Below are 27459 nucleotides of genomic sequence, written 5' to 3'. Positions count from 1 at the left end.
GTGCTTACCTTTCCCACCATCATCAGTTTCTTGAAGATAGGAACAGGTTTAAATGATGTCTGCATGCCTGGCAACATCTAGCAATGCACTTTGCTGACAGTAGTTGTGCGGTGAACGTTTCCATGAATGAACAACTCTATCAGATCTTCCTATGCTTTCATAAAACTGATGTGTGGTTTTAGCCAATACTTATGAAGTAGGACTATTGGGCATGGAATTATGAGGCACATCTTCCTAGTCATCTTTTACTCATGTGAGCAGGGAAAATACTGCTTGTTTCTGTGGAGAGCACAGTAGGAACTTCACAGCCTGTATTGTGTGAATGGAAAAATCGTATAGCTGAGCCACGGATGCCTGTTATTTCTACAAATCACAAATACACCAGAGTATGAACTTGGAACAATTTCCGGTTCCTCATTCAATGTAAATAGCCTGTGATGAGTGCAAGAGATGAAAAATCAATTGAATTAGAACTACTAAAGTGAAAGAGAAATAACACACCAAGGTGAACACAGTGAACCTTTCAAAAGCTGTGAGTCCATTCATTAAGTCTTGCATGTAATTTTATAACCCAGTCTAGATTATTGAATTCCACTTTTTCCTGAGATTTTTCCAGGAGCATCTGCCAATCTCTCAATCAAGACAGAATTCTTATCACCTGGAATCTTCATTCTGCCTTATGTATCTCATACTATTTCAGCCTCTGATTGAGAGGAAGGGCCCTAAGGCACTTCTCTATATTATTTGGTTACTGTCACTCTTTATTCCCCATATAAATTTTTAACTCCTCACTTACTATGTGCCAGGCACCAGGCAGGAAACCAATGATGAAATGGAAATAGTTTAGTAAGAGAAAAATGGCAGATGACTGAAGAGTTGAAATAAAATGTGATGAATGCTAATGTAGAAGTGATATGAAAATATATAAAACAACAAACCTATCTGACAGCTTGTAGTCCTATCCCATTTATTCTACTTTAATTTTCTCCATAGCACTTATCATCTTAAACCACATATTTACTTGTTTATTAGTTTACTATCATTCACCCTCAACCAGAATATGAACTCCAGGTCTGTTTTGTTCCTTACTGCATCCTTATGACATGATGGTGCCTGGCACATGGTAGGTTCTTAGGAAACATTCCTTGAAAGAATGAATGAATAAAGGGAATGAAAATGCTACGGAAACATAAAGAGGGAAATGATTTCTTTGTCCAAGAGAGTCAGGAGAGGCTTCAATGTGGAAAGACCTTTGTTCTGGCTCTTGAAGGGTGAGGAGGAATTAACCAGGCCAAGAAGGGAGAAATACCAGACCCAGCGGGAGAAACCGAATGTACAAACTCACAGAGGTGTGGTGGGATCAGCCATATTGGGGGATGGGTGCATGGCTGGAGCCTGAAGGCTGAGGCTGGGAAGGGGCAGGTAGTCAAGGGTGATCAAGAATCTTCTAGGATATGCTAAGAAGCTTGGACTTTTTTCCTTCAGGCAATGTGAACCATCAAGGGCTTACAAATGGCTAAAGCCTTACAAAGGCTTACAAATGGCTAAAGGCTTACAAATGGCATCCTTATAGCAGAAGGATGCTATAAAATAGTGAAGACAGGAGGCTGTGATTTGCATTTCTTCAGAAATGCCTTTCTCATAATGCAAGGTGGTTATAATCCAGAAAGCGATAACAGACTTTTGGAAACGCAGAACACGTCATCGGTAAGAAAACAGAAACTCACCTTCCATGACGACAGGCCGTGTAGACCGTACCCTCCTCACTGCCAACCACGAAGTTATTGACGTCTCCCGTTGGGAAAGCCATTCCGGTAACAGCCACAGGCTTGGACTTATTGTACACCAGCTCCATGCTCTCCTACCAAAACATGGCGTGGTTACATTCCCTCTGTCGACTCCTTGCCATGCCAAAGATAGCACGGAAAAATCATTTGACTAAATCGTCTGTTTGCTTTTCACACAGCGTTACAAAAGACCCCGGCTGTGCCAGAAACCACGCTTTACTGCCCCTGACATTCATGCTTCTGTGTATCTCTGGTTTCAGGCCGGCTGTATTTCATCAGTGTGTGCTGCTGCTTCTGAAGTCAGGCAGAGATGACAGGTGAGAATTTTGAAACTAATGGTGCAGAAACTAAAGATAATACTGTAATGGTTACACTTGTCAGCCCCAGGCTTTAATACAACACACAATACCCTTATATTTACAAACATTTTCAAAATCAATTGTTCGTGAGAATACACTTGTATTAATATCAGATGTACTAAGCACGTTTGTCAAAGCAGGAGTGTGTGTCCTCCACAGACCGAAACCAGAAAGTTGTCACTCAGGTCATAAAAACCAGATTTCAACAGGGACTAGATTTCATGAAGGGCAGACACTGGGTGTGTAGGCTCTAAGCCTGCAAAAAACAATGTTTAAATAAGTCTTTAAATGGTAAATGAGAGTCTTTATTTTATCTAAAACGATTTTCAAACTTGGGAATTCAAGTGTATTTTAAAAGACATTCTGCTGAATTAAGTTTAACGACAGTGAAGAATAGTTAAGTATAACTAACATCCTTGACTATTTCTGGCTATTTACATCAAATAGCCTGCTTTGTGCACCTAAAGTAACTTTAAAAAAAACATTCTAGGGGATCATGTCATTCTGTTTGGAAGTTTAGTCTTTTTTTATGCAAACAAATAAACCTAGTCATCGCAGCTAAGGAGTCCATAAATCGGAAGCACATGCTAACAGTCTGGGAAGTGCAGACCACGTGGTCATGTGACATGCTTGCAGTGTGTGAGATCCAGACGCAGCGGGTGCTTTAGTGAGGGGATGCTGTGATAGTGTGATACAGAAAACGGGACCATCCGGTGGTCTGCTCCATGGCTAAAATTAGCAGAGGGAAGGTACAGTCTCTTGGTCACCCACGTGGGACAGAGAGGGAATAGGGCAACTGTTGTCTGTTCCCACGTCTGCCTGCCTTCCACAGCCATGCCACGAAATGCTCCATCTCTGTACAGAGACAGGCGTCTGCGGGCATGCCAAAACTAATAAAAATGGTCATGTAGCCCCCGTATGACTGGCTTTAACCTAAACAAACACACATTTAATCAGCAAAATGGGCAATTAAAAATTCCTAATTAGAGGGTTCACTCATATCTGTTTGCTTTTAAAAGAAAACAACATATTGCTGAGAAATTTAAGACAAAGCTATAAAATACCCACACACATCTCCCAACTTGTATAAATGTTAAAGATCAGCAAAAAGAGGAACTTAAATTGTAAGGAACTTATTAGATCTCCCCCCACACTAAAATTATAAAAAGAACTTCTTTAGTCTTAGTATTCTCTTCAACTGTATTTTGTGGAAACTTATGGGAGGTTCTTTTCGGTTTCCACATTTCCTTATGTATACTGAAACTTCTAATGTCTTCTAAAATTGTGACAGAGACATTCCAGGATTGTTATTCCAGAAAAGGGAATAGGAATGTTAAAATTGAGAAGTATCTCCTAGATATCTCTTACAATTTTCTTGATGTCTCCTCACATTGTCAAAGGTTGTAACAGGAAATTCTTCTCTGTTTTGAGCTGGAGGAGAGTGAAGTACTTTTATCCCCAAGAAATTTGGAAAGAGTATGGATATGTGTGTATTTATCTGTGGATGTAAGTGTTGCCTTCTGTGTGTGTGTACATACATATATTCTGAAAGCTGCATTTAGATGCCTCCCCCAATGGTCTCTTCCACTTCTGCTTCTTTGTTTAGCTCCCATTACTGTAATCAGGAGCAGTCTGGAAACCTTGGAACTTTTTCATTTTCAACTTCTTGTTTGTTGAGCAAGGAATGGCAGGAGCCACCCTAACAAACATTCCAGAGGAGAAAACAGATGGTTGGACAAATTCTTCAAACACACAAGGCGGTTGTCTAGGCTACAGATACAAGCAAGGGCTTGGATTTCTGTTTTGCTGGGATACCTTTTCTCCAAGGCAAGGACCCATCAGGGATCGCTCTGCTGAGCTCCAACCCCGTTCATATTTGTTTAACAATGCTGCAGGGTAAGTACAATTCCTACCACAGCCAACTTCCATAATTACTATGCTTTAAAATGGATTATTTCATTTTCACTTGAAACTGACCTAAGGATTAACGTATTACAATAATTACATGATTTGTGGTAAAGGAAATGGGTTTTGGCTTCAAAAGGAGGCTGCTGAAAACAGGCCCCACTCTTTCAAGTGCACACATTGATTTTAGGTCCTATAGGATGTGAGGGTTTGGCTTTTAGGAACTCTGTTCCATTAGGCAGGTATCTCTTTTAACCAAGATGCTCTTATGCGTAGGGGAAAACAAACCCACCTGTGGAGTGGAGAGCATGTCCAGGCTCCAGGAACACATTTTACCATCGGTAGAGACAGTGATGAGGTTATGAGCATTCTGGGTCCCAACAACATTTACACAGTACACGGGATGCTGCAGAAACATAAACATGGAGGATCAAACCCCCGTCCAAGAGGAAATGCTTACATCTGAGTGTCAAACACATTACTCTAAAACAAGGATTAAGGAGTGACATAATCCCACAATAATACAAGCCTCAGGTCATTTGCCACTTTTGATTTGAACCTGATTTCTTTTTAAAAGCTCTGGCAGCAACACGTCATAGTGGAAATACTCAGAAAGCTTCACCTTGCTCGGTCAGATGCAGTACAATGGAGCTGAAGCAAACGGGAGCACATGAGGACTGATGGGAGAGAGGTGCTCAGGGAGGTGAAAGTGTATTACTTGAATGAGGCTCCGCCACATAGTCTGGCTTCTAAGCTCACCACGGGTGACGGAAAAAGACAGTCTTCAAAAGGGTAGAACAATTGCCTTTTGGAAGGAGTGTTACCAACTCTGGAGTTTAGTGCATTATACCCACCGTGCCAAACATTTGTTAACATGCTTTATACAAAGTGGTTAATATTCATCAGCCTCTTTGATTTGAGGGAGAGATACTGATGGTGGAAATTATTGGCACAAGGAACCTAGTAAGATTAAATTAGGTTTTTTTATGTTGCTGTAAAACCTAGGATTAATGATAGACTTATTTTTCAAAATATTGTTTAGGGTAGTATGGAGGCTTAGATTTGGCCAGGGCCTTGAGAAAGGTCACTTAAACATCCCAGGAATCATAAGCAAGATGTTCTAACCTTTTGTCATAATGCAAGAAGGTTATTCTACTCTGTAGAATCCTAAATGGTAGGCTAAAATCATTTGCAGCTGCACATTAAATACTAAATGGAAGGTTAGCAGAAGCACAACCTAGCAGTAATTTGGGTTAGATTTCAGGCAGCTTAGCCATCAGTGGCCAAACCACAACTCAGTCGATGCTTCTCTGTGCAAATAGCTGACAGTCTGAGTCTCTCTCTTGATGAGTTACTGTCCAAAATACCTAGCCACAACAACAATGAAACAATCTCTAATATTGGAAAGTTGATATTATATAAAGGATGGTTCCCAAACTATTATTATCATATAAACTCCTGGTCAGAAGGAACTGTAATAATCATAAGTATAGCTGTTCATCTGCCTCTCCCAAGAGGTGGTCCAAACTCTGCTCAAACACCTTTCTTAGCCAGTTTTAGCACTAATTCTTGGGCAGTTCCTCCTTCTACCCATGGGGATGAAGAAAGCTCAAGGAAATACTTCTAGTGAAGTGCCCTCTGACATCATATACATCAAGTCAAATAATACATATGGATTGTTCTTATATTACCCCTCCTCCCCCCAGTCTTGTCTTGCTCTGACTAATCATCACCCATTCCTTCAAATGCGTTGAGGACCTGGTTTTCAATACCTTCCCCATCCTGGACACTCTCTTCTGAATATGCTATCTTTTGTCCGGGTTCCCCTTCCAGTGAAGTTCTGCGAATGAAAACCTAAGCGTCTACCTACATTCTGACTAACTGAATATAGAAATACAGGGAGCACTGAATTGTCACTTCTCATGTGATAAAAAAAAAAATGCCTGTATAAATGCATCTTAAGATTTACACTTGCTTTTTTGGCAACTGTGTCACCTCTTTTACCTATGCTGATGGAGAGTCAACAAAGTCCCTATGTCTTTTTCACACCACGTTCCTGCAGAAACCTTCAAATGGATCAGCTCTAGTAGATCTGGACAGTACAGCAGAGATCTGGAATGAAATATTCTTCTGATCAGGTCTCTAAATACCAAAAGGACCGACTGGTCGTGGGGCTGTGGACAATGCTTTTTCCCCAAGTCTCTGGTGTATGTGGCACGTACAGCAGCGTACAAACTCAAGGATGAGTCACGTGGCGTCCTAAGCCCTGCATGCAAGTAAACTGGAAGAATGGATGAGACACATTCTCGCCTGAAAATGGCAGACTCAGTAAACTGAAGAATGAGAAAGCAAGGTCCAAACATTGTTATGAGCCCCAAATCTGCCTAGTGCTTTTTAGCAACAGTCCAATAGGGTTTCTTTTGTTAACCACAGAGCATCAACACAAATCTCCAAAACCCTAATGGATCGGGACTCCTAAGGGTGGGTGTAGTAGGGAAAGAAGGCATCTAGAAGGATGTAGAGAGCAAATGCCCTGAGAAGGAATGTGTGTGGTAGCCCCTCCCTGGCTTTAATCAGTACTACTGGCCTGTGCTTTCAGGAGTAATCAAACTCAGTTTAAAAGAAAAGAGAGATGTAAAGAAACCAGAACAGAAGCAGACACGTGGGCATGCCTACTTATACACACACACAAACACACATCACTCTGCTTAATGGAAAGAAAAAAGCAATGGTACCGCTCATTTTTCCAGTATAGAAGCCAGATTGTTTTTATTTATTTTAGGAATAAACTTACTGTGTGCCAGAAGGTTTTTGCTTTAATTAGGATTTCCTGTTGTCCCAAATGCATATGTGTGGTGGGTGTGAAAGGAAATTAGTTAGTAATCTGTGGTGGGACTCTTTTTCCTTAACCACTTTGGATCCTGGTACCAATCAGCCAGGCATGAGTGGAAGTTGAAAGACAAGTCACAAAATTAACTGTGCTCTTTGAGCTGTGGATTCAACAAAACACAGCAAAAGAGAAAAAAAACTGTTATTTTATTTTCTAACAGAAATAATGTCACTCTGTTTGATAATAACAGTATTTTCATTGTGAAGATCACATCCTAAGCTGCTTGGAAAAGAGATGAATACTTTGGAAGAGCTCCTGCATTTGGATTCTCCCCAAAAGCTTTGTGCTAAATGTTCTAATATCTGGACTTATAACTTTTTGAAATTTCAGGAGGTATGCTCACAAACACACCAGATATGCACACAGGGCCAAGAAATGGCTTCGTGCTCCTTGAGCAAACACCTGCATCAAGCCCGTCTCCTCCTGGGTCACAATTTTCTGTTATTAGTTTGGAGAAATGGGGTAGGCAAGAGCAATTTTCCAAGATTCCCAAGAACTAGTTTCACCTGCATGTATGTTAGGCCCAAGTCAATCAGAATTAAGGCTGACTTGGTATTTGTCATTTCCCATCGTCGATCTTACAAGGGTGGAAGAATTTTCCTCTTCATGGTCTCAGCTAAAGCAGCTAGCAGTTCTTTTTCAAAGCTAGATGGGTTTTGCGGCCAGCAGATGAAACAAATGAGGCAACCACATTAAGGAAATTGAAACAATAGTAGAGCTGTATCCTTGGGCATAATTTGGGCATTTCGGAGAAAGGACATCAATTCCCCTGAATGTCAGGGTAGCAGAGATTGATGGAGACATGCCTGTCTTCTTATTCCTCCTAACAATTGCTAAACACACCTGTCATTCTCTTAAAGGAAATGACAGACTAGTTGTCTTACGAACACTATACTGAACCTCTTCTGCTAAATTATGGGTAATGGTTTTGAGATGTTGACTTTTAACCCTAGGGATTATACTGTCACTGTAGACTTTATCGTTGAGACTTACACCATGCATTCCAGAATTTAAAGTCACAGCACTCCCTCAAATCACAAGTGAAAAAGGCCTGTTGGCAAAAGTCCCATATGCCATCCCTAGACAGAAAGTGGTTACTCTTTATGGTCTATTTGAAAATATGAGTTTCCACCTTATAATGTAAATGTGAAGAGTTTCTTTGGGAAAACAATTTCACAGATGCTTCTTCCAAGGTTTCTCCCTGTGGCATTTTTTAGTTTTAAGCTATCCTCCCTGGTAGCTTTTGGGACATCCAAAGAGATCCTTTCTATGTGTTAAAACTTGTAGATCGTTAAGAGAGTCCTCTAAACCCAGTGCTTCCTTCATCTACTTTCCACTCGGCTTTCCTTTAGTCAGTCAGGATGCAATCACTATAAGTTAGATACTTCGAAGTTGGAGTTACTAACAACAGCCGTACTTCTGTCAGTTATCCCCTCTTTCAGGGCTTGGATGGCTGACAGGGATGTGACAAAACGTTGACTTACTGTGTGTGCAGCAGCCGACAAGGGTGTCCGCTGGACTGGCGTCCTCCGATGACTGCGATTATCCCACAGGACAATCTGGCCCGAGTAAGTCCCACCAACTACCAAGTTGGGATGGAAACGAGCAAAGCAGACGGACATCACGGAGGACTGTGGGAGGGAAGAGGAGAAAGGCATCCTGTGAAATGGTTAGAGGAGGCTTGTTTCTTCCTGAAGAAACAACTGCTCATCACATAAAGTCAGCACATCCTGGAAAACACAAAGCAAATGTTAAGCGCACAGTGTGTAGGACATTTTGTACACAGACACAGAATTTCCCTGGAGAGGTTGGCTGATGTTTACTCCTTGAAACTTGAAATCTGAAGTCTCGGCCACGTCATCAAATAGGCATAAACCCTGTCTTACGTACATCATTGTTTTGTGGTCTGTAAAGCTTGGTTTGTGGATATTTCCCATTTATCAATAAAATTACATCAGAATTAATATTAATTCTCCATTAGTCTTTACAAAACAATTCTTTATTTGAGGGCATGTCCGCATCAGTGTACAGTGTTGGCAAGGCTTTGAGGACTTTGAGACTGGGTACTTTTTTTTTCTTTTTGGCTTAATGTAGACTTCTAGGAAGTGTACTGATCTCAGACTGATCCAACTGGTTCCTCCCCAGATTCCCTCACCTCCCATGGGCATTCTCCTGACCTTTATCCTGCCCACTTCAGACAATTCTCAATGTTATTCTTTGCCTATTTTAACAAACAGTCAGAAATGGATTTCAGTCCAACTCTGCCATGGCCTGTCATAGCATCATGAATGTGGTTTCTAAAATTCCACAGAAGACGACTGGGCACTACATTTTATAGGAAATTACTTAGCTGAGCAAGAGCCATGATCCATTTAAAATCAGACAAGCTGGCTGTTCCACATTTGCTAAGAAGGCCACTGTGATTCCTGTTGTGCTTTACATGGTTGCATTTACACACGAAAGTAACTGTTTTTAATAAACACACTTCACCCTTTCAATTAAATTCAATGAGTGATCTTATGTGTAAGGAAGGCATTGTACCAGGCATGATGGGAATACAAAGGTAGTCATTGCCCTCGACAAACCTGTGCCCTAGGAAAGAGAACTAAAAAGCATGCATTCGATGAACATGCTGCCTAGTCCATACCTTTGTATGGAATAAGAAAAGGTGCCTCTCTGCACAACATAGTCACGTGGGCGTGTGCCCTGGCAAGTGGAAAGTAGATTTTTGTCCTCACTTGTCCCTTGGGTTTGAGATGCTTACGCAGGTCACAACTTGCACACACAAGCAGCAGCCCTGAAGGTGATATGGGCCATGACTAGATCATAGGAGCGTGTGTGTGTGTGTGTGTGTGTGTGTGTGTGTGTGCGTGCGTGTGTGTGTGTGGTGGGGAGGTGAGAAAGGTTTGGTTTAGCTAGGAGAGGGGGAAAAAGAGGGGAGAGGAAAGGGTGGGATGCTTAGAAAGACCTCATGAAAGGGAATGCATCACCCGTGATGTAAATGTGGAATGTTCAGCAAGTGGACAGGAGAAGAAACAGTGATCCCTGAGAGATGGGATGATGGGAAGACAAGACTGGAGGCTCCAGAGCAGAGGCTGGTGAACAGCCACAGTCTGGTTTGGCTGAGAAGGAGCTTGCAGGGAAGAAGCAGGGAGTAGGAAATGTGACTGAAGGGCTCATCCGGGCCAGACAAGAGAGGACCTTGAATGGCAGGAACTGTGTGGATTGTTTTCTGTGGGCAATAGCGAGAAATCACTGCTTTCTGAGCAGAGAGAGAGAGAGAGAGAGAGACAGGATCAACGGTTGTAACTGATAAGCCAGTAAAGCAAAGAAGTGACTGAAAAAGAAATGATGGCCTCTTCCTGACTGGGAAGCTAACTGTCCATTTAAAAAAAAAAAAAAAAAAATCAGATCTACTATCAGCCTAAGGCTAGTTCCTAGTCAGAGTCTCAGATTCTCTGAAGTACAATAAAGCATGTAGACTATTTTTCAATGTCATGTTTTCCTAGTTTGAATGATTCTCAATTCCAATTCCTTGAACACGATTCAATGGGGAACATGCTTGTGCCCCAATCTGGTTTTCATAAAGTTCAAGAATAACTCTCAATAATGGTACTGAATTAAAGAAAAAGAAAATAATGCTGGTCAGCTTCTTGTTTTACACATTTCACAGAAACGATTCTGAGCTTTCAATTGATGAAATTCTTATTCTGCTTGAGCTATGTTGGAAACATTTTCTTTGAAACTTCAGAAAGACTTAAAATTATCCAGGTGATATCAACAATTGAATTTACCAAAGCTCCAATGGATATAAAGGAATGTCATTAAATTTGAAAAATCCAGAATTAAACCACTTAATTGCTTTTGTGTTTCACTTAAATCTCAGCAAATACTGCTCCAAACCTTACAAAGTTTGTTAAGAGACTAAACTACAGAAAAACAAACAGTGGAGGTATTTCTACAAAACAGAAATACATAGTTGGTGATCAACCAGAATCCAGCACCACAAGGTGAGAACTTAATTCCTACTTTTTCATTCATTAGTGTGTCCACTTTTCATTCATTCATTAAACACACAGTGCTAAGCACTAACTAAATCATTTCAAAAAACGTTAAATGTCAGAAAGGCACCCCCTTCTCGAATTCAGAATTCTCTTTACATCTGATAAAAAGTCAAATTATTGTGAAACAGAAACAGACTCATAGACATAGAAAACAAATTTATGGTTACCAAAGGGAAAAGGCTGGGGGAGGGATAAATTAGGAGTTTGGGATTAGCAGATACAAGCTACTTATATATAATATAGATAAGAAACAAGGTCCTACTGTATAGAACAGGGAACTATATTCAATATCCTGTAACAAAACATAATGGAAAAGAATATGAAAAAGAATATATATACATGTATAACTGAATCACTTGCTGTACACCAGAAACAAACACAACATTGTAAATCAATTATACTGTAATTTAAAAAAGTCAAATTAGTGCTAAAAAAAAAAAAAAGAGTAAAACCACTTTGGAGCATCAGAGTTCTGCCATTAGAGTCTACTTTGTTTTGCTTCAAACCAATCTTTACGATACCTCCATGAGGAAAAAAGAGTAGAAATACTTTTTATTTTATATTTGGAAGATTAGAAATGATGGAGAACTTGTGATTCATCAATTGCACTTATTTTTTTAAGCTCAGTATGTTAATTACAGTAAATATTCTATGTATAAATGTTAAAAATAGATCTCCAGGGTATGCCACATTTGACATAGTACTATTCATATGGAAACTCTAAGGCAGTATGATCACAATTATCTAGATGTAAAGTTTAGAATTTAGTCATTTCTTGAGATGTTTCAAAGTACCCTGATGTTTGATTTAATGGTAGCAAACACTTGGTTGATTGACTGAATTTTTAATTTTTCATCCAAATGTTTAGGTTCCTTTAGACACATGGGAGCAGTCCCCCAACTACAGTCCTGACAGAGACAGCTGTTCTTCTAATTTGGAAAGTCTGCATCAAACCACGAGTAGTACAGTGTCTTAGAAAAATCCCTGCAACCTCGCACTGTTCGTACAGCTACTGATCTAGTTGTTGTTGCCAACTGTCATGGAATTTATTGACTGTCTGCATAAAGAGCAAAGGATGATATCATCCTGTCAGTTGTATCTATTGCATAAAGAGTAAAAAAGCATTCCAGAAAAATTGACTGACACTACTAAAACATGTGGCTTTTTGTTGTCTTCATATTTAACAGTACATTTTCTGAAGATATATTCTATGAAAAACATCAACAATACTAATGCTATCTTAAAAATTTCATCACTCTCCTAGGCATTTAAAATTTTGTATTCATTCAGTTATTCAGTGTCATAATAAAGCATTACATGATTAATACAATTTAGACAAACAAATTGGAAACAAGAAGCTTCCCCACCCTTGTTATTCTTGGCTCTGTAAGAATACATATCTATATAGTTTGTAGTTTTAACTTTTTACCTATTTTATTTTATTCTTTAAAATATTAAAGCCTTGAAATTATTTTGGAAAATAACGTATGGCCTTTAAACATTCAAATCAAGTAGTTTACATGAGTGGAAAAATAATGATAAAGATGATGGGAATTTTGCGACAATGCCGACTGTCTAATCAAAGTAAGTTTTCCTGAGACTACAGTTGAACTGTTTTAACAAAGCTAGTGATTTCACTGACGTGGCCATGTCGATGGTCAAATCAGGCCCCAGAAATATGATAAGCTCCTATGTTAAAAGCTTCATGTAAAACTGGTGAGCTTGACCGTCTACATTCCAATACAAGTAGCACAGAGACATTATTACAGGAGGAACCACTATTTCCAACAGGACGAGCATGCCATTTTGATTATTTTACATACTATAGTCCCCCCAAACCAGGACAAGCAAGGCGGTGAGACTATGTCTGGAGGATCAGGTTCTCTCTATTGACAGTTTCTGGTGTCCTCTGCAGACGTGGGCGCCCAGAGGCTCCTGAGGAAACTGTTTATTTTCTAATCTTGTGCAGACTGCCTGGTGCAAAGGCAGCCCTCCTCCTTATCCATATTGCCACATGGCCACTTGCACACGAGCTGACCCACGAGAACAGGGTTCCACACTCTCATCATCTATTTCGAGACAAGGCAGTTTGTTTCACCCCGTTCACTAAGGGAATTCCACAGAGACGAGTCGGGTGGAGGCTCCACTCTCCACGTCTCCCTCCTCCCGCTGCACACCAACTGCATTCAATTCCAGTCGGCCCCGAGCCCTCATTAAGTGGCTGTGGGGCTGTTTTCTATTTTATAGAGTTAATCCAGGCCAGCTTAAGGATGGTACTTTCCCTTAACCACAGACCCAGATGCCCAGGGCAAACAGCCTTGGGTCACTGCTGGTTGGGCAGCTGGGTGCCGTAGGTTCACATTTGATCTGGTCACCCGGGTCCTTTTGTGTGTAGCGCTCTGCCCGCTCCCCAGCCATCATGCCTGGGCAGGAGGGATAGGGGCCCTGCATTCAAAAGCATCTCTTATTTCAAGTACCATCTCTTCTGGGGAGAAGTTAATCTTTGAGAGGGAATGGCCATATTGTTGCCATATGCTGTTTAATGGTGGCTGACATTTTATTTGCCTAAAAGCTAATGCTTAGCTGTCAGAGGGTTGTGAGGCAGGCAGATCAGATGCTTCTGGCTACTAGTGAGCTAGTATATATTTCTGCAAGTACCTAAGAAACCCTCAAAGATATTTCGTTAATGGAAACAAATGTAATTGGAGAACACTGCTGTGGAAACACCTCTTACAGGCAATCAGGCAGCACCAGGCATCTGACAATGTAGAAGGTTGTGAAGGTGGAAAAACCAAGACATGAGTCATGAGTTGGGCATTTAACTTTAATTGAGATGAAGGGAAAGGGTCTTTCCTCCTTCAGAGCTCTCTTTTCCTATGCCTCAGTCTCTATCCTAGGGTACACACGTCACTCTTCTAAACTCTAAGAGTAACCATCCATGAAAGTTACCACCCCATTAGTAATGGGGTGTGCAGGAGCAAAAGCTGAATTAGCTTGCTTGCTACTTCTGGACTCAGTTTGTATTAAAAAAAAATTAATGAAAAGCAGCTGATTCTAAAATCTGATTTCTGGGAGATTAGAAACCACTCATTCCAATGACCTTTCTTCGAATCCCTTGGAATTTTCATGCCTCTCAGTATTGTGCGTCCCTAGACCTGGGCTGTGTGCTGAGTACACAAAAGTTAGTGCGCAAACCACAATGAGGTGCCACTTCACACCCTCTAGGATAGCTATAATTTTTAAATGTTTACGTGTCAATTATACCTCAGTAAAGCTAAGGGAAAAAACAAACAGAAAAGGAAAATAATAATTGTCGGTGAGGCTACGGAGAAATTGGAACACTCATACAGTGCTGGTAGGAATGTAAAATGAGGCAGCCACTCCGGAAAACAGTCTGGCAGTTCCTGAAACCATTAAACATAGAGTTAACATCTGACCCGGCAATTCCACTCCTAGGTATGTACCCAAGATAACTGAAAACATGTAACTACTCGAACTGTACATAAACGTTCATAGCAGCATTGTTGATAACAGCCAAAAAGTGAAAACAACCCAAATGTCCATCAACTGAGGAATAAACAAAATGTGATGAATCCATACAATGCAATATTATTCAATAAAAAGGAAGGAACTACTGATGCATGGTATAACATGGATGAAACTTGAAAGGACGCTAAGTGAAAGAAGTCACAGAAGGTCACATATTGTATGATTCTATTTATATGAAATGTCCAGAATAGACAAATCCATAGAGGCAGAAGGAAGATTAGTGGTTGCTCAGGAATGCAGGTTGGGGGAGAATGGGGAATGACTAATGGGTCTGGGTCTATTTTTTGGGGTGATAAAAATGTTCTGAAGTTAAGACAGTGGTGATGGTTACACAACTCTGAACACACACAAAAAACTGAACTGTACACTTAAAAATAGTGAATTTTATGATGTGTGAATTATATCTCGATTTTTTTTAAATAAAAAATTGTTTTAATTTAAAAACTTTTAATTAAAATTAAAAAATATATATACATTGCTTATATATGGAATCTAAAATATGGCACAAGTGGGACTTCTCTGGTGGCACAGTGGTTAAGAATCCGCCTACCAATGCAGGGGACAGGGGTTCGAGCCCTGGTCCTGGAAGATCCCACATGCCACAGAGCAACTAAGCCCATGCGCCACAACTACTGAGCCTGCACTCTAGAGCCCGCAAGCCACAACTACTGAGCCCATGTGCCACAACTACTGAAGCCTACACACCTAGAGCCCGTACTCCGCAACAAGAGAAGCCACCGTGATGAGAAGCCCGTGCATCACAACGAAGAGAGTAGCCCCCGCTCGCCACAACTAGAGAAAGCCCGCGCGCAGCAACAAAGACCCAACACAGCCAAAAATAAATAAATGAATAAATTTATAAAAAATAAATAAAATAAAATACGGCACAAATGAACCTATCTACAAAACAGAAACAGACTCACAGACATAGAGATCAGACTTGTGGTTGCCAAGGGGGAGAGGGGAGGGAGGGGGGTGGACTGGGAGCTCGGGGTTGGTAGATGCAAACTATTACATTTAGAATGGATAAACACCAAGGTCCTACTGTATAGCACAGGGAACTATATCCAATCTCCTGGGATAAACCATAATGGAAAAGAACATTAAAAAAAGAATGTACATGTGTGTAAAACCGAGTCACTTTGCTGTACAGCAGAGATTGCCACAACACTGTCAATCAACTATCCTTCAATTAAAAAAAAGAAAATAAAAATAAAATTAAAAAGAATAAAAATTCAATCCATAATTAAAACTCTTCCAACAACAACAACAAAAAAGTCGGTGTGCTGACATGGTCCTAATCTCATGAACCTTAACAACCTTATTTCTTATCTTCAGGACAACCGTCTGGACTACTTTGACCACTCTTTCCTCAAATAATTATTCTCTTTACTTCCCCCGAATAGCTTCTTCAGTTTTTACCCCCTGAGAGGTTCTCGAGGTGGAAAGGGAGGGTTGACACACTTGGAATCTCGAGACCTGACTTCCTGCTCTGATACCTACTAGTTGTATACATCCTCTAAGCCTTAATTTTTTTTGCACATTTGCAAGTTATTTATTTATTTATTTTAAAAATTGTGCTGAAATACATGTAACATAAAATTATTAACCATTATTAAGTGTACTGTTCAGGGGCATTAAGTACATTCACACTGTTGCGTAGTCATCACCACCATCCATCTCTAGAACATTTTCATCTTCCCGAACTCAAACTCCGTATCTATTTAACACGCATCCCCCATTCCCACCCTCCTCTCAGCCCTTGGCAACCAGCAGTCTACTTTCTGTCTCTATGAATTTGACTACTCTAGGAACCTCATGTGAATGGAATCATAGAGTGCCTTTTGTGACATCTGTCATGTGTCACTTAGCCTATGTCATAAAGGTGTTATTATACCCAGGTAGCACTACAAGTATTAGTGCATGCATGCTGTGGCATATATCAGAATTTCTTTCCTTTTTAAGTCTCAATAATATTCCATCATATGCATATACCACATTTTGTTTATCCATTCATCTGTCAATAGACACTTGGGTTGCTTCCACTTTTTGGCTATTGTGAATAACATTGTTGTAAATATACAATATTTACAAATATTGTAATTGTATACAGATTATCTCTTCAAGACCCTGCTTTCAATTCCTTTGGGTATATACCTGAGAGTAGAATTGCTGGATCATATTCTATTTTTAAATTTTCGAGGGACTCTCATACTGTTTTCTATAGTGGCTGCACCATTTTACATTCTTACCTGTAACGCACAAAGGTTCCAATTTCTCCACACCCTTGCTGATTCTTATTCTCTGCTTTTGTTTGTTTTGTTTTATTTTATAGTAGCCATCCTAATTAAAGTGAGGTCCCATTCTAAGCCTGAATTTTCAATTCATGGCAGGAGCATGAGAGTTCTTGCCCTGCCTAGAAACAGAGCATTTTCTTTGCCTCTCTTCCCTCAGGCCATTGCAAGATTTGAATTAAGTAATGCAGTTTAAAGACGATAAACAACATTGCATGCCCCTATATAGAGTTAGAAGTGACTTCTGTGATTTGAAGAAACATTTCCAGAGAAAACAAAGGTCCAGAGACGTTTTCATTTTGCTCAACAAATCTTTTCTAAGCAGTTCTGATAGTAATGCTAGGTCCTGCCTTGATGATCTAGGTTGAGAAACTGTCTCCGAGAAGTTTTACTGCACCTTTTGTTACATGTTTTAACTCTTTGGAGTCCTTATTTTGACAACTCTCTGCTCCTTCCTGGGACACTGAGTCTCTCTGGTTTAACAGATCTTCATGCTTGGTTATAGCTCCTGTTGTTGATGGCAATTCTAAGTCCTGACAATTGACTGACTTTGGGTAATGAGGAAGAGGAAGAAGAGGAAACTGTGAAATGTTAGCACTAGAGATAACTCTACAGTGAAAGCCAAGATGAGATTCATGCCACATTATTATTCAGACATACTCATATTGCAAACACTGCCAATTTAGGAGAATTTAGGCTCTAAATCTTAGTCCCTTCAGTGTAAGAACTTTGGAATACAACAAAATTCTAGGGCAATGGGATAATCTACACGCTAATTCCAGGAAGTTTTCTGAAATGGGATTTTTCTTATGTTAACACATTTCACATTTTGAGTCGAGGTGGGACTTACTTATCTGTGACGTGACTTTACATCTGATTATTATTATTCGTCATTTGCAGGTGCATGGACCTCTCAAGCTATTTTCTAAATCAGTGTTACTCCAAACTTGCCTGTACCTTAGCATCATCTGAGGACCTATTTAAAATTCCCCAGTACTCAAGCCACAAACCATACCAATTAAATAAGAATTTCTGGGGGTAGGACCCAGGCATCAAGATTTTTTAAAATTGCGTAGGAAATTCCCACATGCAGTCAAGTGAACAGTACTGTTTTAAATCAATGGTTCTTGAACTTATCTGAACATAAGTACTTAGTTTATTAAAAACACAGATTCCTGGGTCCCAGCCTGGATCTACTGAATCAGAATTTGAAGAGGCTTGGAGGTCTGTGCTTTGTGTCACTGAGAAATTTGGAGGACCTGCAAACAATGAATTAGTTGAGTATAGCTGAAAGTCACTGTGAGATGAATCTCCTTTTGCATCAATGTAGGCCATGCCTGGGATGTTTCCTTCATGGGGTCATGCACCCATGTGCACAACCTGGCCAACTGAGACACATATGATACAATAAAAGTTCCTCTGCCAAAGTGCCATTGCTTAATTTCCTTCAATTTGACTTGCTAGTTTTTACATCTCTCCTGGCTTCCGCTTCCCTCCTAAATGATTAGGCTCTTAGAAAGAGATCATTGAGAGGGATAGTAAAGGTTTAGGTCCCAAGTTCCCTTCAGCATCATGCTCCAAGCTGACACTGAACACCTGAGAGTTTTCTTATTATCAGGAGGGCTAATGAACATTATCACTGTCACACTAGATTACATGGTTATTTACTTGTGGGGGCATTCCAAATTTTTGAGCACCTACTAAGTGCCAAGCACGTTGTATACATCTATCAGTCCTATTAGGTGGGTAATTTTGCCTCTTTTTCTTCAGATTAGAAAACCCAGACTCAGGCAAGTAAGATCAAATGAATAGTGAGTGGCAAAGCCCAAATCTGAACTATGGCCTGGCTGATTTAGAAGTCAATATACTGTGAAACCTTGCATGAACTGAATGCAGGTGTACTTTCTCTTTGAGATATGCAATCCTCCCCCTTCTGACTTCATGCCATGGGACGTGGGACTCATGATCACAGACGACCTCGTGCATCCCTACAGGGCAGAGAGGGCTTTTGGGCTCTCTGTCTGCTACAGCGGCTTTGGCGTGGAATCTCCAACCCCTTTCCAGCCGGACTTCTGTTGCTAGTATAGAGATCGATCACCTGACTCAACAACTCCTACTCTACCAGTTTTGAAAGGTGACAACAGAACTAATTAGCACCAATTGTGGTAATACCTACCATGAGGTGGGTTGTTCCTGCTGAGAACTGATTGAGACCAAATAATCATTTCATGGGAGTCTACTGAACAGCTAACAGCTGGAAACCAACTGGGTCACTACTAATAAGCTCTGCGTTTACTGTCACTGCTTTGGGAGAAAATGCTTTGTTTTCATCTTGTCACTATGCAGCCAAATCAAAAATGCCATTTCAATACAACCTTCTTAAAATGAGTGTTTATACCCCTAAATAATTATGTGGACTGTTATTAGCTCTTGTGAAAAGGGGAGAGTGCCCCCATGTGCTTTAACGAACAAAAGAGACTTCCTACTTAGAGACACAGACACAGGAACCCAGGGAAAATTCTTCTGAACTCAAAAAATATGAAATACACATACATTTTTAAAATAAGAGGTTCATTAGGAGATGGGATTCTCTTGGATAAAGTGGTCACATTTTGGAAATGAAAGATAAGGATTATGCTAAGTGAAATAAGTCAGACAGAGAAAGACAAATACTGTATTATATCACTTATATGTGGAATCTAAAAAATACAACAAACTAGTGAATAAAACAAAAAAAGAAGCAGTCTCACAGATACAGAGAACAAACTAGTGGTTACCAGTGGGGAGAGGGCAATATATAGGTAGGGGGAAAAAAGGGTTATTATGGGATTATAGGAAATCATCTGTGTGAAACTTCTAAAAACTGTAAAGCACTACAGATTTTAAAGAATCTTTCATTCAATGAAAAAATTTTAAAATTAAAAAAAAAGAGAAAGAAAAGGATGGCCTGTGTTAAGGGAAAAGTTCAAAAACAACAATCAGTGAAAATTTTGAGGTGTATTCCATCCTCACCTGTACCTGGAGTCTCTTAAAGAGCCATACAATGCAAGACACATACAGAACAGCCATCATTAAAAAGTCTACAAATAAATGCTGGAGAAGGCGTGGAGAAAAGGGAACCCTCTTACACTGCTGGTGGGAATATAAATTGGTGCAGCCACTATGGAAAACAGTCGGATGTTCTTCAAAAAAACCAAATAATAGAGTTGCCATATGATCCAGCAATCCCACTCCTGGGCATATATCCTGAAAAAAACTATAATTTGAAAAGATACATGCACTCCTATGTTCATAGCAGCACTATTTACAGTAGCCAAGACATGGAAGCAACCTAAATGTCCACTGACAGAGGAATGGATAAAGAAGGTGTGATACATATATACAATGGAGTATTACTCACCCATTAAAAAGAATGAAGTAATGACACTTGCAGCAATATGGATGGACCTAGAGATTACCATATTAAGTGAACTAAGAAAGAGAAAGACAAATACCAGATGATATCACTTGTATGTGGAATCTAAAATACGACACAAACGAACATATCTATGAAACGAAAACAGACTTGTGGTTGTCAAGGGGGAGGGGGGAGGGAGAGGGATAGACTGGGAGTTTGGGATTAACAGATGCAAACAATTATATATAGGATGGATAAACAACAAGGTCATACTACAGAGCACAGGGAACTATATTGACTATCTTGTGATAAACCATAATGGAAAAGAATATGACAAAGAATATATATGTATAACTGAGTCATTTTGCTGTATGGCAGAAATTAAACACAACATTGTAAATCAACTATACTTCAATAAAATTAAAAAAAAAAGCAAGACACATACCAAAAATTCAAGGTGAAAATGAGACCTATACACACAATTTGTGTGTGTGTGTACATTCCAGCTAAAAACTACCCAACAGCAAGATGCAGAGTCTTGGTAACAAGTTCTTTAAAATGCCAAGCCACTCTTAGGAAGTAACTGCTTCAGACTATCAAACACAGTGGTATTGGAAACCTTCTTTGTGCCAGGTGCCAGACTAGATATGACCCATGTGTTACATTGCCGAACAACTGGGAAATTTCTATTTCCTTGTTTGTTAAAGGGAAGTTTGTTTCCCACAGAAACTTTATTTGTAAAAGGAAAAGTGTTTCTCACTCCTGTGTCAATCCTCACAGCTAGTAAGAGTTCTGTAGAGAAATCAGCACAAAAATTATCATTCTTAATTTTTTAATAAACTTTTTATAACAGTTTTAGATTTGCAGAGAAGTTCTAAAGATAGTACAGTTCCTATGCACCTCACAGGCTGTTTTCCCTAATGTTAACATCTTCCCTATTGCTACATTAGTATGAGTACATTTGTCACAACTAATGAACCAATATTGATACAATATTACTGAAAGCCAAACTTTATCCATAGGTTCTTAGTTTTTACCCAATGTCCTTTTCTTCCAGAATCCCATCGAGGACACCACATTACATTTAGACATCATGTCTCCTTAGGTTTCTCTAGGCTGGGACAGTTTCTCAGACTTCCCTTACTTTTGATAATGTTAACTTCTTTGAGGAGTACTGGCAGTCAGGTATTTCCTAGCATGTCCGTCAATTTGGGTTTGATTTTTTTTTCCTTGTAATTAGGCCTAGACATAGATATTCTAGGTCTTAGAGAACATTTGAACAACAACAACAAACCCAAGAGTTTGAGATCAGTTGGTGAAAGGGGATTATAACACACCCACATTCAATTTTTATAAATTAGGTTATTTCAAAACTTTACTGTGAATAAAGCAAGGTGGAGATATGCATCATTTTTTGACAGTAATGCTCAATGAAACATGCTCAGGTCAAAGAAGCTTTTTCAGTCTAGACTTCCAAACATTTACTAACCATTTAGGGTCTCCTTTTCAGGAAATATGAAACCCAGGTTGCTATGCCTAAGCTGGAATAGGGGTGTGGTGCAAGCTGAAAGTAAATTTTTGCTTCATAAAAGGGACAAAAAAGAATAGGAAGAGATGAATATATGGTTGTTTTATATGTAAAAAAGCACCAGCTTTCTTCAAATCAAATGTCTAAATCCTGCCTAATTAAAAAAAGGAAATTGATATTTGGATATGGCATGTGTTGACATCTACCCCTTTGATTTATGTGAGTATGAACTACAGAGAACAGATTATTCAAGAGAGAAGAAAAAGAGTTCCAATTTGACAGGAAAGAGTGTAGGCAGCATTAGCTTTAGTGCTAGTTAAAACATGAAGGATTAATAGCAAAAAGGGAGGGAAGAATTGTGACTGTTTCCAGTTTAGTATCTTCAAAAATGCTTGGGGTTTCTGAGAAAGGCTCACCCAACCACATGAAAGTGATGCTAAGGGATTCAGCCACACGACTTCTCTAAATCCAGGGCTGGGACTGCTCCACTTTTACCATCAAACCATCTTACTTAAAGTGTAGCCACAAATTAAGTTTATTTTCTCTTGAAAAAGTACTAAGTCCTTTCGAAGGGGGCAAACACAGCATTCAGGAATATGGGTCTCCCCCGGCCCCACCCCTGCTTCCTGCCTCCTACTCCCTCCTCAATAGAGTAAGTCATGAAAAAAAAAAAAAGAGCCAGCTTCTTAGTCTATGAATTCTTCCTTGGCTATATAAAAAAGTCAACAATGGCTTTCATCTGTAAAATTCAATAGAATTCAGTTACCAGGTTTTTTTTTCTTTTTACAAACAATAAATAGGCTAATAGGATTCAGAATTACTGTACTGGCAAGAAGGTCTAAAAACAACTGCATGACAGATCTGTTTCTTGCTTTGTGGGCAATTTCTTTCTGAATTTGTAGGATTCAGGTTTTGTGCTAGAGGAGGTCCAAAAATGAGGAAGAAAATGCAGTCTCATATGTCACTCGACAACCCCCTGCTGATAAAATAAATCTACATTTGGAGGATCCACCCAAGGAGTCATGGAACATCCCACATTAGATCATTACCAAGCCACTTAGGTTAAAAATTACAGGGGGACCATTAAAAAAAAAAAAGACTAAAGTGTTCCACTACGCATAGGCTCTTGACATGGTTTTTTTTTTTTTGAGTTACTGTGGTGTGTTTTTTGCCAGCTGTGACAGTTCACGAAATCAGTTGGATTATTCTAAATTTAAGAAGGTAAAAGAATTTGTCAAGAAGAGGTGCCTTCTCACATTAAAACTGTATGGTGAATACAGATCTCAGGGAAGCAAATGAAAAGTGAGGTCCTACAGCCAAGAAGCAATGTTGTACAAAGGCAGAAGCTGTCTTTGTCTCTTTTTATCTGCCTGGAATTACTTAGATATGCTTATGCCTAAGGCAGGGAGATGAACCAGATGACCTCTTAGGACTGTGTCTAGCTTGCTGGTTCTATTGATAAACTGCTACTTTGAAGTACTGAAAAGGACTAGAAAAAAACTGAGTTTAAGTGCTTGCTAAAAGATCAATGAAAGAGACAAGGGTAAACTGATTTTTGTGACTGTCACCCAATCCCAAGTCTCACCCATCCCCCAATTTCTACACCAATGCTTTTTTCCACTAAAGATTCTTTGATGTTTAACAAGAAACCCAACAACTGAGAGTGAGTAGAGTGTGGAAAGGGACAGAAATCTGTCCTGGTGGTTCATTTCTAAGCTTAGATAAATCCTCTCTTAACATAACATTTATGTATACTTAGAAGACCAATGGATAAATGGGTATCAATTCCCAATTGTTGAACCTGAGCTAGATTTTCAAAGAAGGACAAATAATAAACAAACCCAGAGACAAACAAAAATGTATGAATAAAAATTCCTTTGGATCAAATGATTAAATTTACAGCACTTGAGATTTTTCTGTCCTTTTTGTCCTCCAGGGGAAAAATCCTATCTCACAAGACTCAGAATGCACAAATTAAAGGCCATTTACGTGGAGTTTGAAGTTCTCAGTTCTGGAAAAAGAATCTGGAGGCATAGTGAAAGCCTTCTGTCAATAGAATTCTGTCTGAACCTTGTCCTTCACTGAATTCTATGCGTGATAGTGCCGGTCAGCTAGAAGAAATGTGATCATACTTCTCAAACACATATGTCAGAGTACACTCAATGTGTGTGTCAGTCAATTATCACAATGGAGTGTGTAAATAAAAATACACAAGGACAATATTTTTTCTCCTTTTCCCTAAAAAGGAAAAAAAGAAATGATTTTATGTAATGAATAGGAGCAGTTTTCATAGTAATCTGAGTTTTGTTTACAGACTTGTGACGATGAGTATTTTATCTTGGGAACCGGTGGCTCTAAGATTCACACAGTACCCAGTGTACTTTTCCAAGAGTTGAAAAAGGAAAGGTGTCCCATGGTCCTGGAGAACCAGGAATAATATGAAACCAGATAATGAAGAGTTAAGAAAAGCTTCTCAGGCTGCTAATGAACTCCATCCTGCCCTGGTGAGACCACCCTCCTTTTAAGTAAGAGGTAATTTAATATGCATCTAACTCAGTTGTGTTTGGGCTTCATCCAATCTAAGAGTATCAGTGTGATAAATTATAATGAATTGTCTGCAGTACTTCACAAAGTGACTATAACAGACCTGAAAAACAAGATCTCTAAGCCTGATTTTCCAGCTCCCTTTGAATGCTTTTCGCCTGATTCCTTTCACATGCACCACTCCAAAACTTGAGAATGCTTCTTATAGCTCCTCCACGCTGAAAAGTTATGTGCTTCTGGCCCCATTTGATTAGATCCACAGTTGTTGGCTGTCTGTTACACTTGAACATGACACCCACAGTGATACCCTCCAAACACTGCAGCAAGAGCTCCTTTCCTTTCCAAATGGTTTTTCTGTGTTAATTTCCTTTTGTAATCCACACAGTGTGCTGGGAAGTCAGTCAGTGAAACAGACTCGATTCCTAGTTCAGATTCTGAAAAAGCAGCTGGATCTAGGCACCCTAGAGTCTGTAAGGAAAATGGGCAGAGACTGAAAAAGGGGTCAGGAAACTCAAGTTCTAGCAGGGCCTGGGACTATAGCTGTGTGACCCACCTCCTTTCAGAAGCAGTTTCCTCATTTAGGTGAGCAAACACTGCCCTAGAGAAAAGGCCACCTCCATACTTCCTGACTTTAGAGAGTCCCAGCTCTTCAGAATGCAAAAGCAGGACTGTTCTTCTATAGAAGATCCTTCACAAATAAAAGAGATTAGATTGGGGTTAAATGGTTTGTTGTGCTGGTCAGAGGACAGCAGGCTTTAGGGTAACACACAAAACTTCTGTGGGAGGGGCAGGATGGGATTTTTTTTCCTATTCATAGGATACAGATGTTGTTGTGTAAAGATCCATGGACTGGTAAGCAAGACGATTTTCTGTGAAAATCACGTTAATTCTATCAGGCTTCATTTCTTCGTGGGCAAAATAAAATGGGCATGTTGAACTTGTAAGCTTCACTCCCAAGGGCAGGGGATGTGCTTCTCTTTTCTGTGTTGTACTTGGTGCCCAAGGCACTTCCTGAGGACTAGGAGGTATTTGTACTTGTTTCCTATTGCTGCTGTAACAAATTATCCCACATTGAGTGGCTTAAAACAATACCAATTTATTATTTTAGAGTTCTGGGGGTTGGGACTAAAATCGAGGGGGAGGCAGGACTGCACTCCTCTCTGGAGGCTCTAGAGGAGAATCAGTTTCCTTGCCATCTTTCCAGCTTCCAGAGGCAGCCTCATTCTTTGGCTCATGGCCACCTTCCAGCTTCAAAGCAGCAATGGCTGGTTGAGTCTTGCTCACATCTCATCACTTTGATTCTCCTTCCATCATCACATTTCCTTCTAAGTCTGACTCTCCTGCCTCCCTCTTTCATTTATAAGGACCCCTGTGATTACACTGGGCACATCCAGATAATCCAGGACAATCTCCCCTTCTTAAAAGCCTTAATTTATCGCATCTGCAAAGTCCCTTTTGCCATGTGAGGTAACACACTCAGTTTCCTGGTATTAGAAGGTGGCCACTAGGGCTTCCCTGGTGGCGCAGTGGTTGGGAGTCTGCCTGCTAATGCAGGGGACACGGGTTCAATCCCTGGTCTGGGAGGATCCCACATGCCGCGGAGTAACTGGGCCCGTGAGCCACAATTACTGAGCCTGCGCGTCTGGAGCCTGTGCTCCGCAACAAGAGAGGCCGCGATAGTGAGAGGCCCGCGCACCGCAGTGAAGAGTGGCCCCTGCTTGCCGCAACTGGGGGAAGCCCTCGCACGGAGACAAGGACCCAACACAGCCAAAAAAATAAATGAATAAATAAATAATAATTAAAGGTGCTAATAATTAAAGAAAAAAAAGAAGGTGGCCATTATTCTGCCTACCACATTGTTCCATAAATATTTGATCAACTTGTAAATATTTTGAGAAAATGGTAAGCTAAACACTTTGAATTATTTATAAGGTTAGCTAATTTCCATGGCTCATCACTAGCCAAAGTCGCGGTCACAGGTATACTGGACATTCCTGATCCCTCCCAGACACGCAACCCTCATACTCATTCAAGTTCATGTGCACTTCACCCTGTTTTGGCTGTAAACACGTGCTGTGGTTCTATCCAACTCTCTTTCACCTGGTAGACAGAACATAATCTGTTGTGACAGATTTTTCCCAACCAAGTTACGTGAATTGCTCACTGTCACACAAAGATATAGCCTTTCCACTTCCCTTGCATCCCATTTCACACTGAACTCCTTTCTCCAATTACCATTTCAGACCGATCAACCAACAAAAAAGAGGAGGTGGTAATCTTCAGGCAGGAGTAAAGACGCACAGAGCATACTGCAATCCTACCAGGAAAAACCCAAGCTCTGTCGTTATTAACACCCTGAGTCACATATCTTCTTCCTCCAAAATGAATCCTTCAAATCTAAGTCACGATCAATGAACTACTCTCCCACTAGAGGTGCTAGCAGCCATCATATCAAGATTCAGACACCGTCTGTCAAAACTTTTTCAAATTTGTCCTCACGGCATTAAAAATATGACAATAATCTACCTCCAACTGTCACCCAACCCTCCTCCCCCAACGCAGGTCAAGTTTCAGGGTGATTTTGGCAGGTAATCTAAAGGAACTTGAGTGATGGACAATTACATATTTTCATTTTGAAGTTTTTCAATTGTTTTAAAGCAACTGACATTTTATGCTTGTTAGTCTGTATCACTTGGGCAAACTTCTACCAGTTCTTAATCAAAACAATTACAGAAACCCTGTCATCTTTAAGTTAATTGTAGCATTTAGAAAGGGATGACAACTCAATATTTGCCCTATTCCCAGTTCTATCAATGTATCATATATAACTGGTGTTAAAGAGTAATTAGGAATAATTGGAAATCAAACACTGTACTTAAGCATGTTGATAGAAAGATAAGTATTGAGAACTAGATTGACATGTGAAACAACACTTCAGAATTTGATACCCCAGGCATTCTCTTCTTTTAAACCTGGCAAAGATACCAAATTATATCAAAGTCCACAGATTTACTTACTGATTATCTTAAGTACAAACAGAATGTCTCTCTGTGGCCTAGAGGAAATAATTGTACAAGACTCACAAGATGCAAATTCTCCTGAGCAATTTTTCCTGCAGTTCCAGTAGGTCATTAAAGATTTA

The 27459-nt window shown here is 39.9% G+C and overlaps 1 protein-coding gene across 4 annotated transcripts in view; it reads right to left on the bottom strand.

The window, feature by feature from the left end:
- The window catches only part of DYNC1I1 (dynein cytoplasmic 1 intermediate chain 1), a 342609-nt gene that overhangs the window by 76884 nt on the left and 238266 nt on the right, over positions 1 to 27459 (bottom strand). For all 4 annotated transcript variants that reach the window (XM_059933890.1, XM_059933891.1, XM_059933887.1 and 1 more), the window contains 3 exons: positions 8426 to 8572; positions 4344 to 4457; positions 1728 to 1861 (listed from right to left, as the gene is read on the bottom strand). In XM_059933890.1, coding sequence (XP_059789873.1) covers positions 1728 to 1861; positions 4344 to 4457; positions 8426 to 8572 — 395 coding nt within the window. The remainder of the gene's footprint in view (positions 1 to 1727; positions 1862 to 4343; positions 4458 to 8425; positions 8573 to 27459) is intronic.

The sequence above is a fragment of the Balaenoptera ricei genome, chromosome 9 (assembly GCF_028023285.1).
Source record: "Balaenoptera ricei isolate mBalRic1 chromosome 9, mBalRic1.hap2, whole genome shotgun sequence".
Classification (NCBI taxonomy): Eukaryota; Metazoa; Chordata; class Mammalia; order Artiodactyla; family Balaenopteridae; genus Balaenoptera; species Balaenoptera ricei.
Note: the sequence above shows the minus strand (reverse complement) of the source record. Positions and strands in the feature narration are given on the sequence as shown.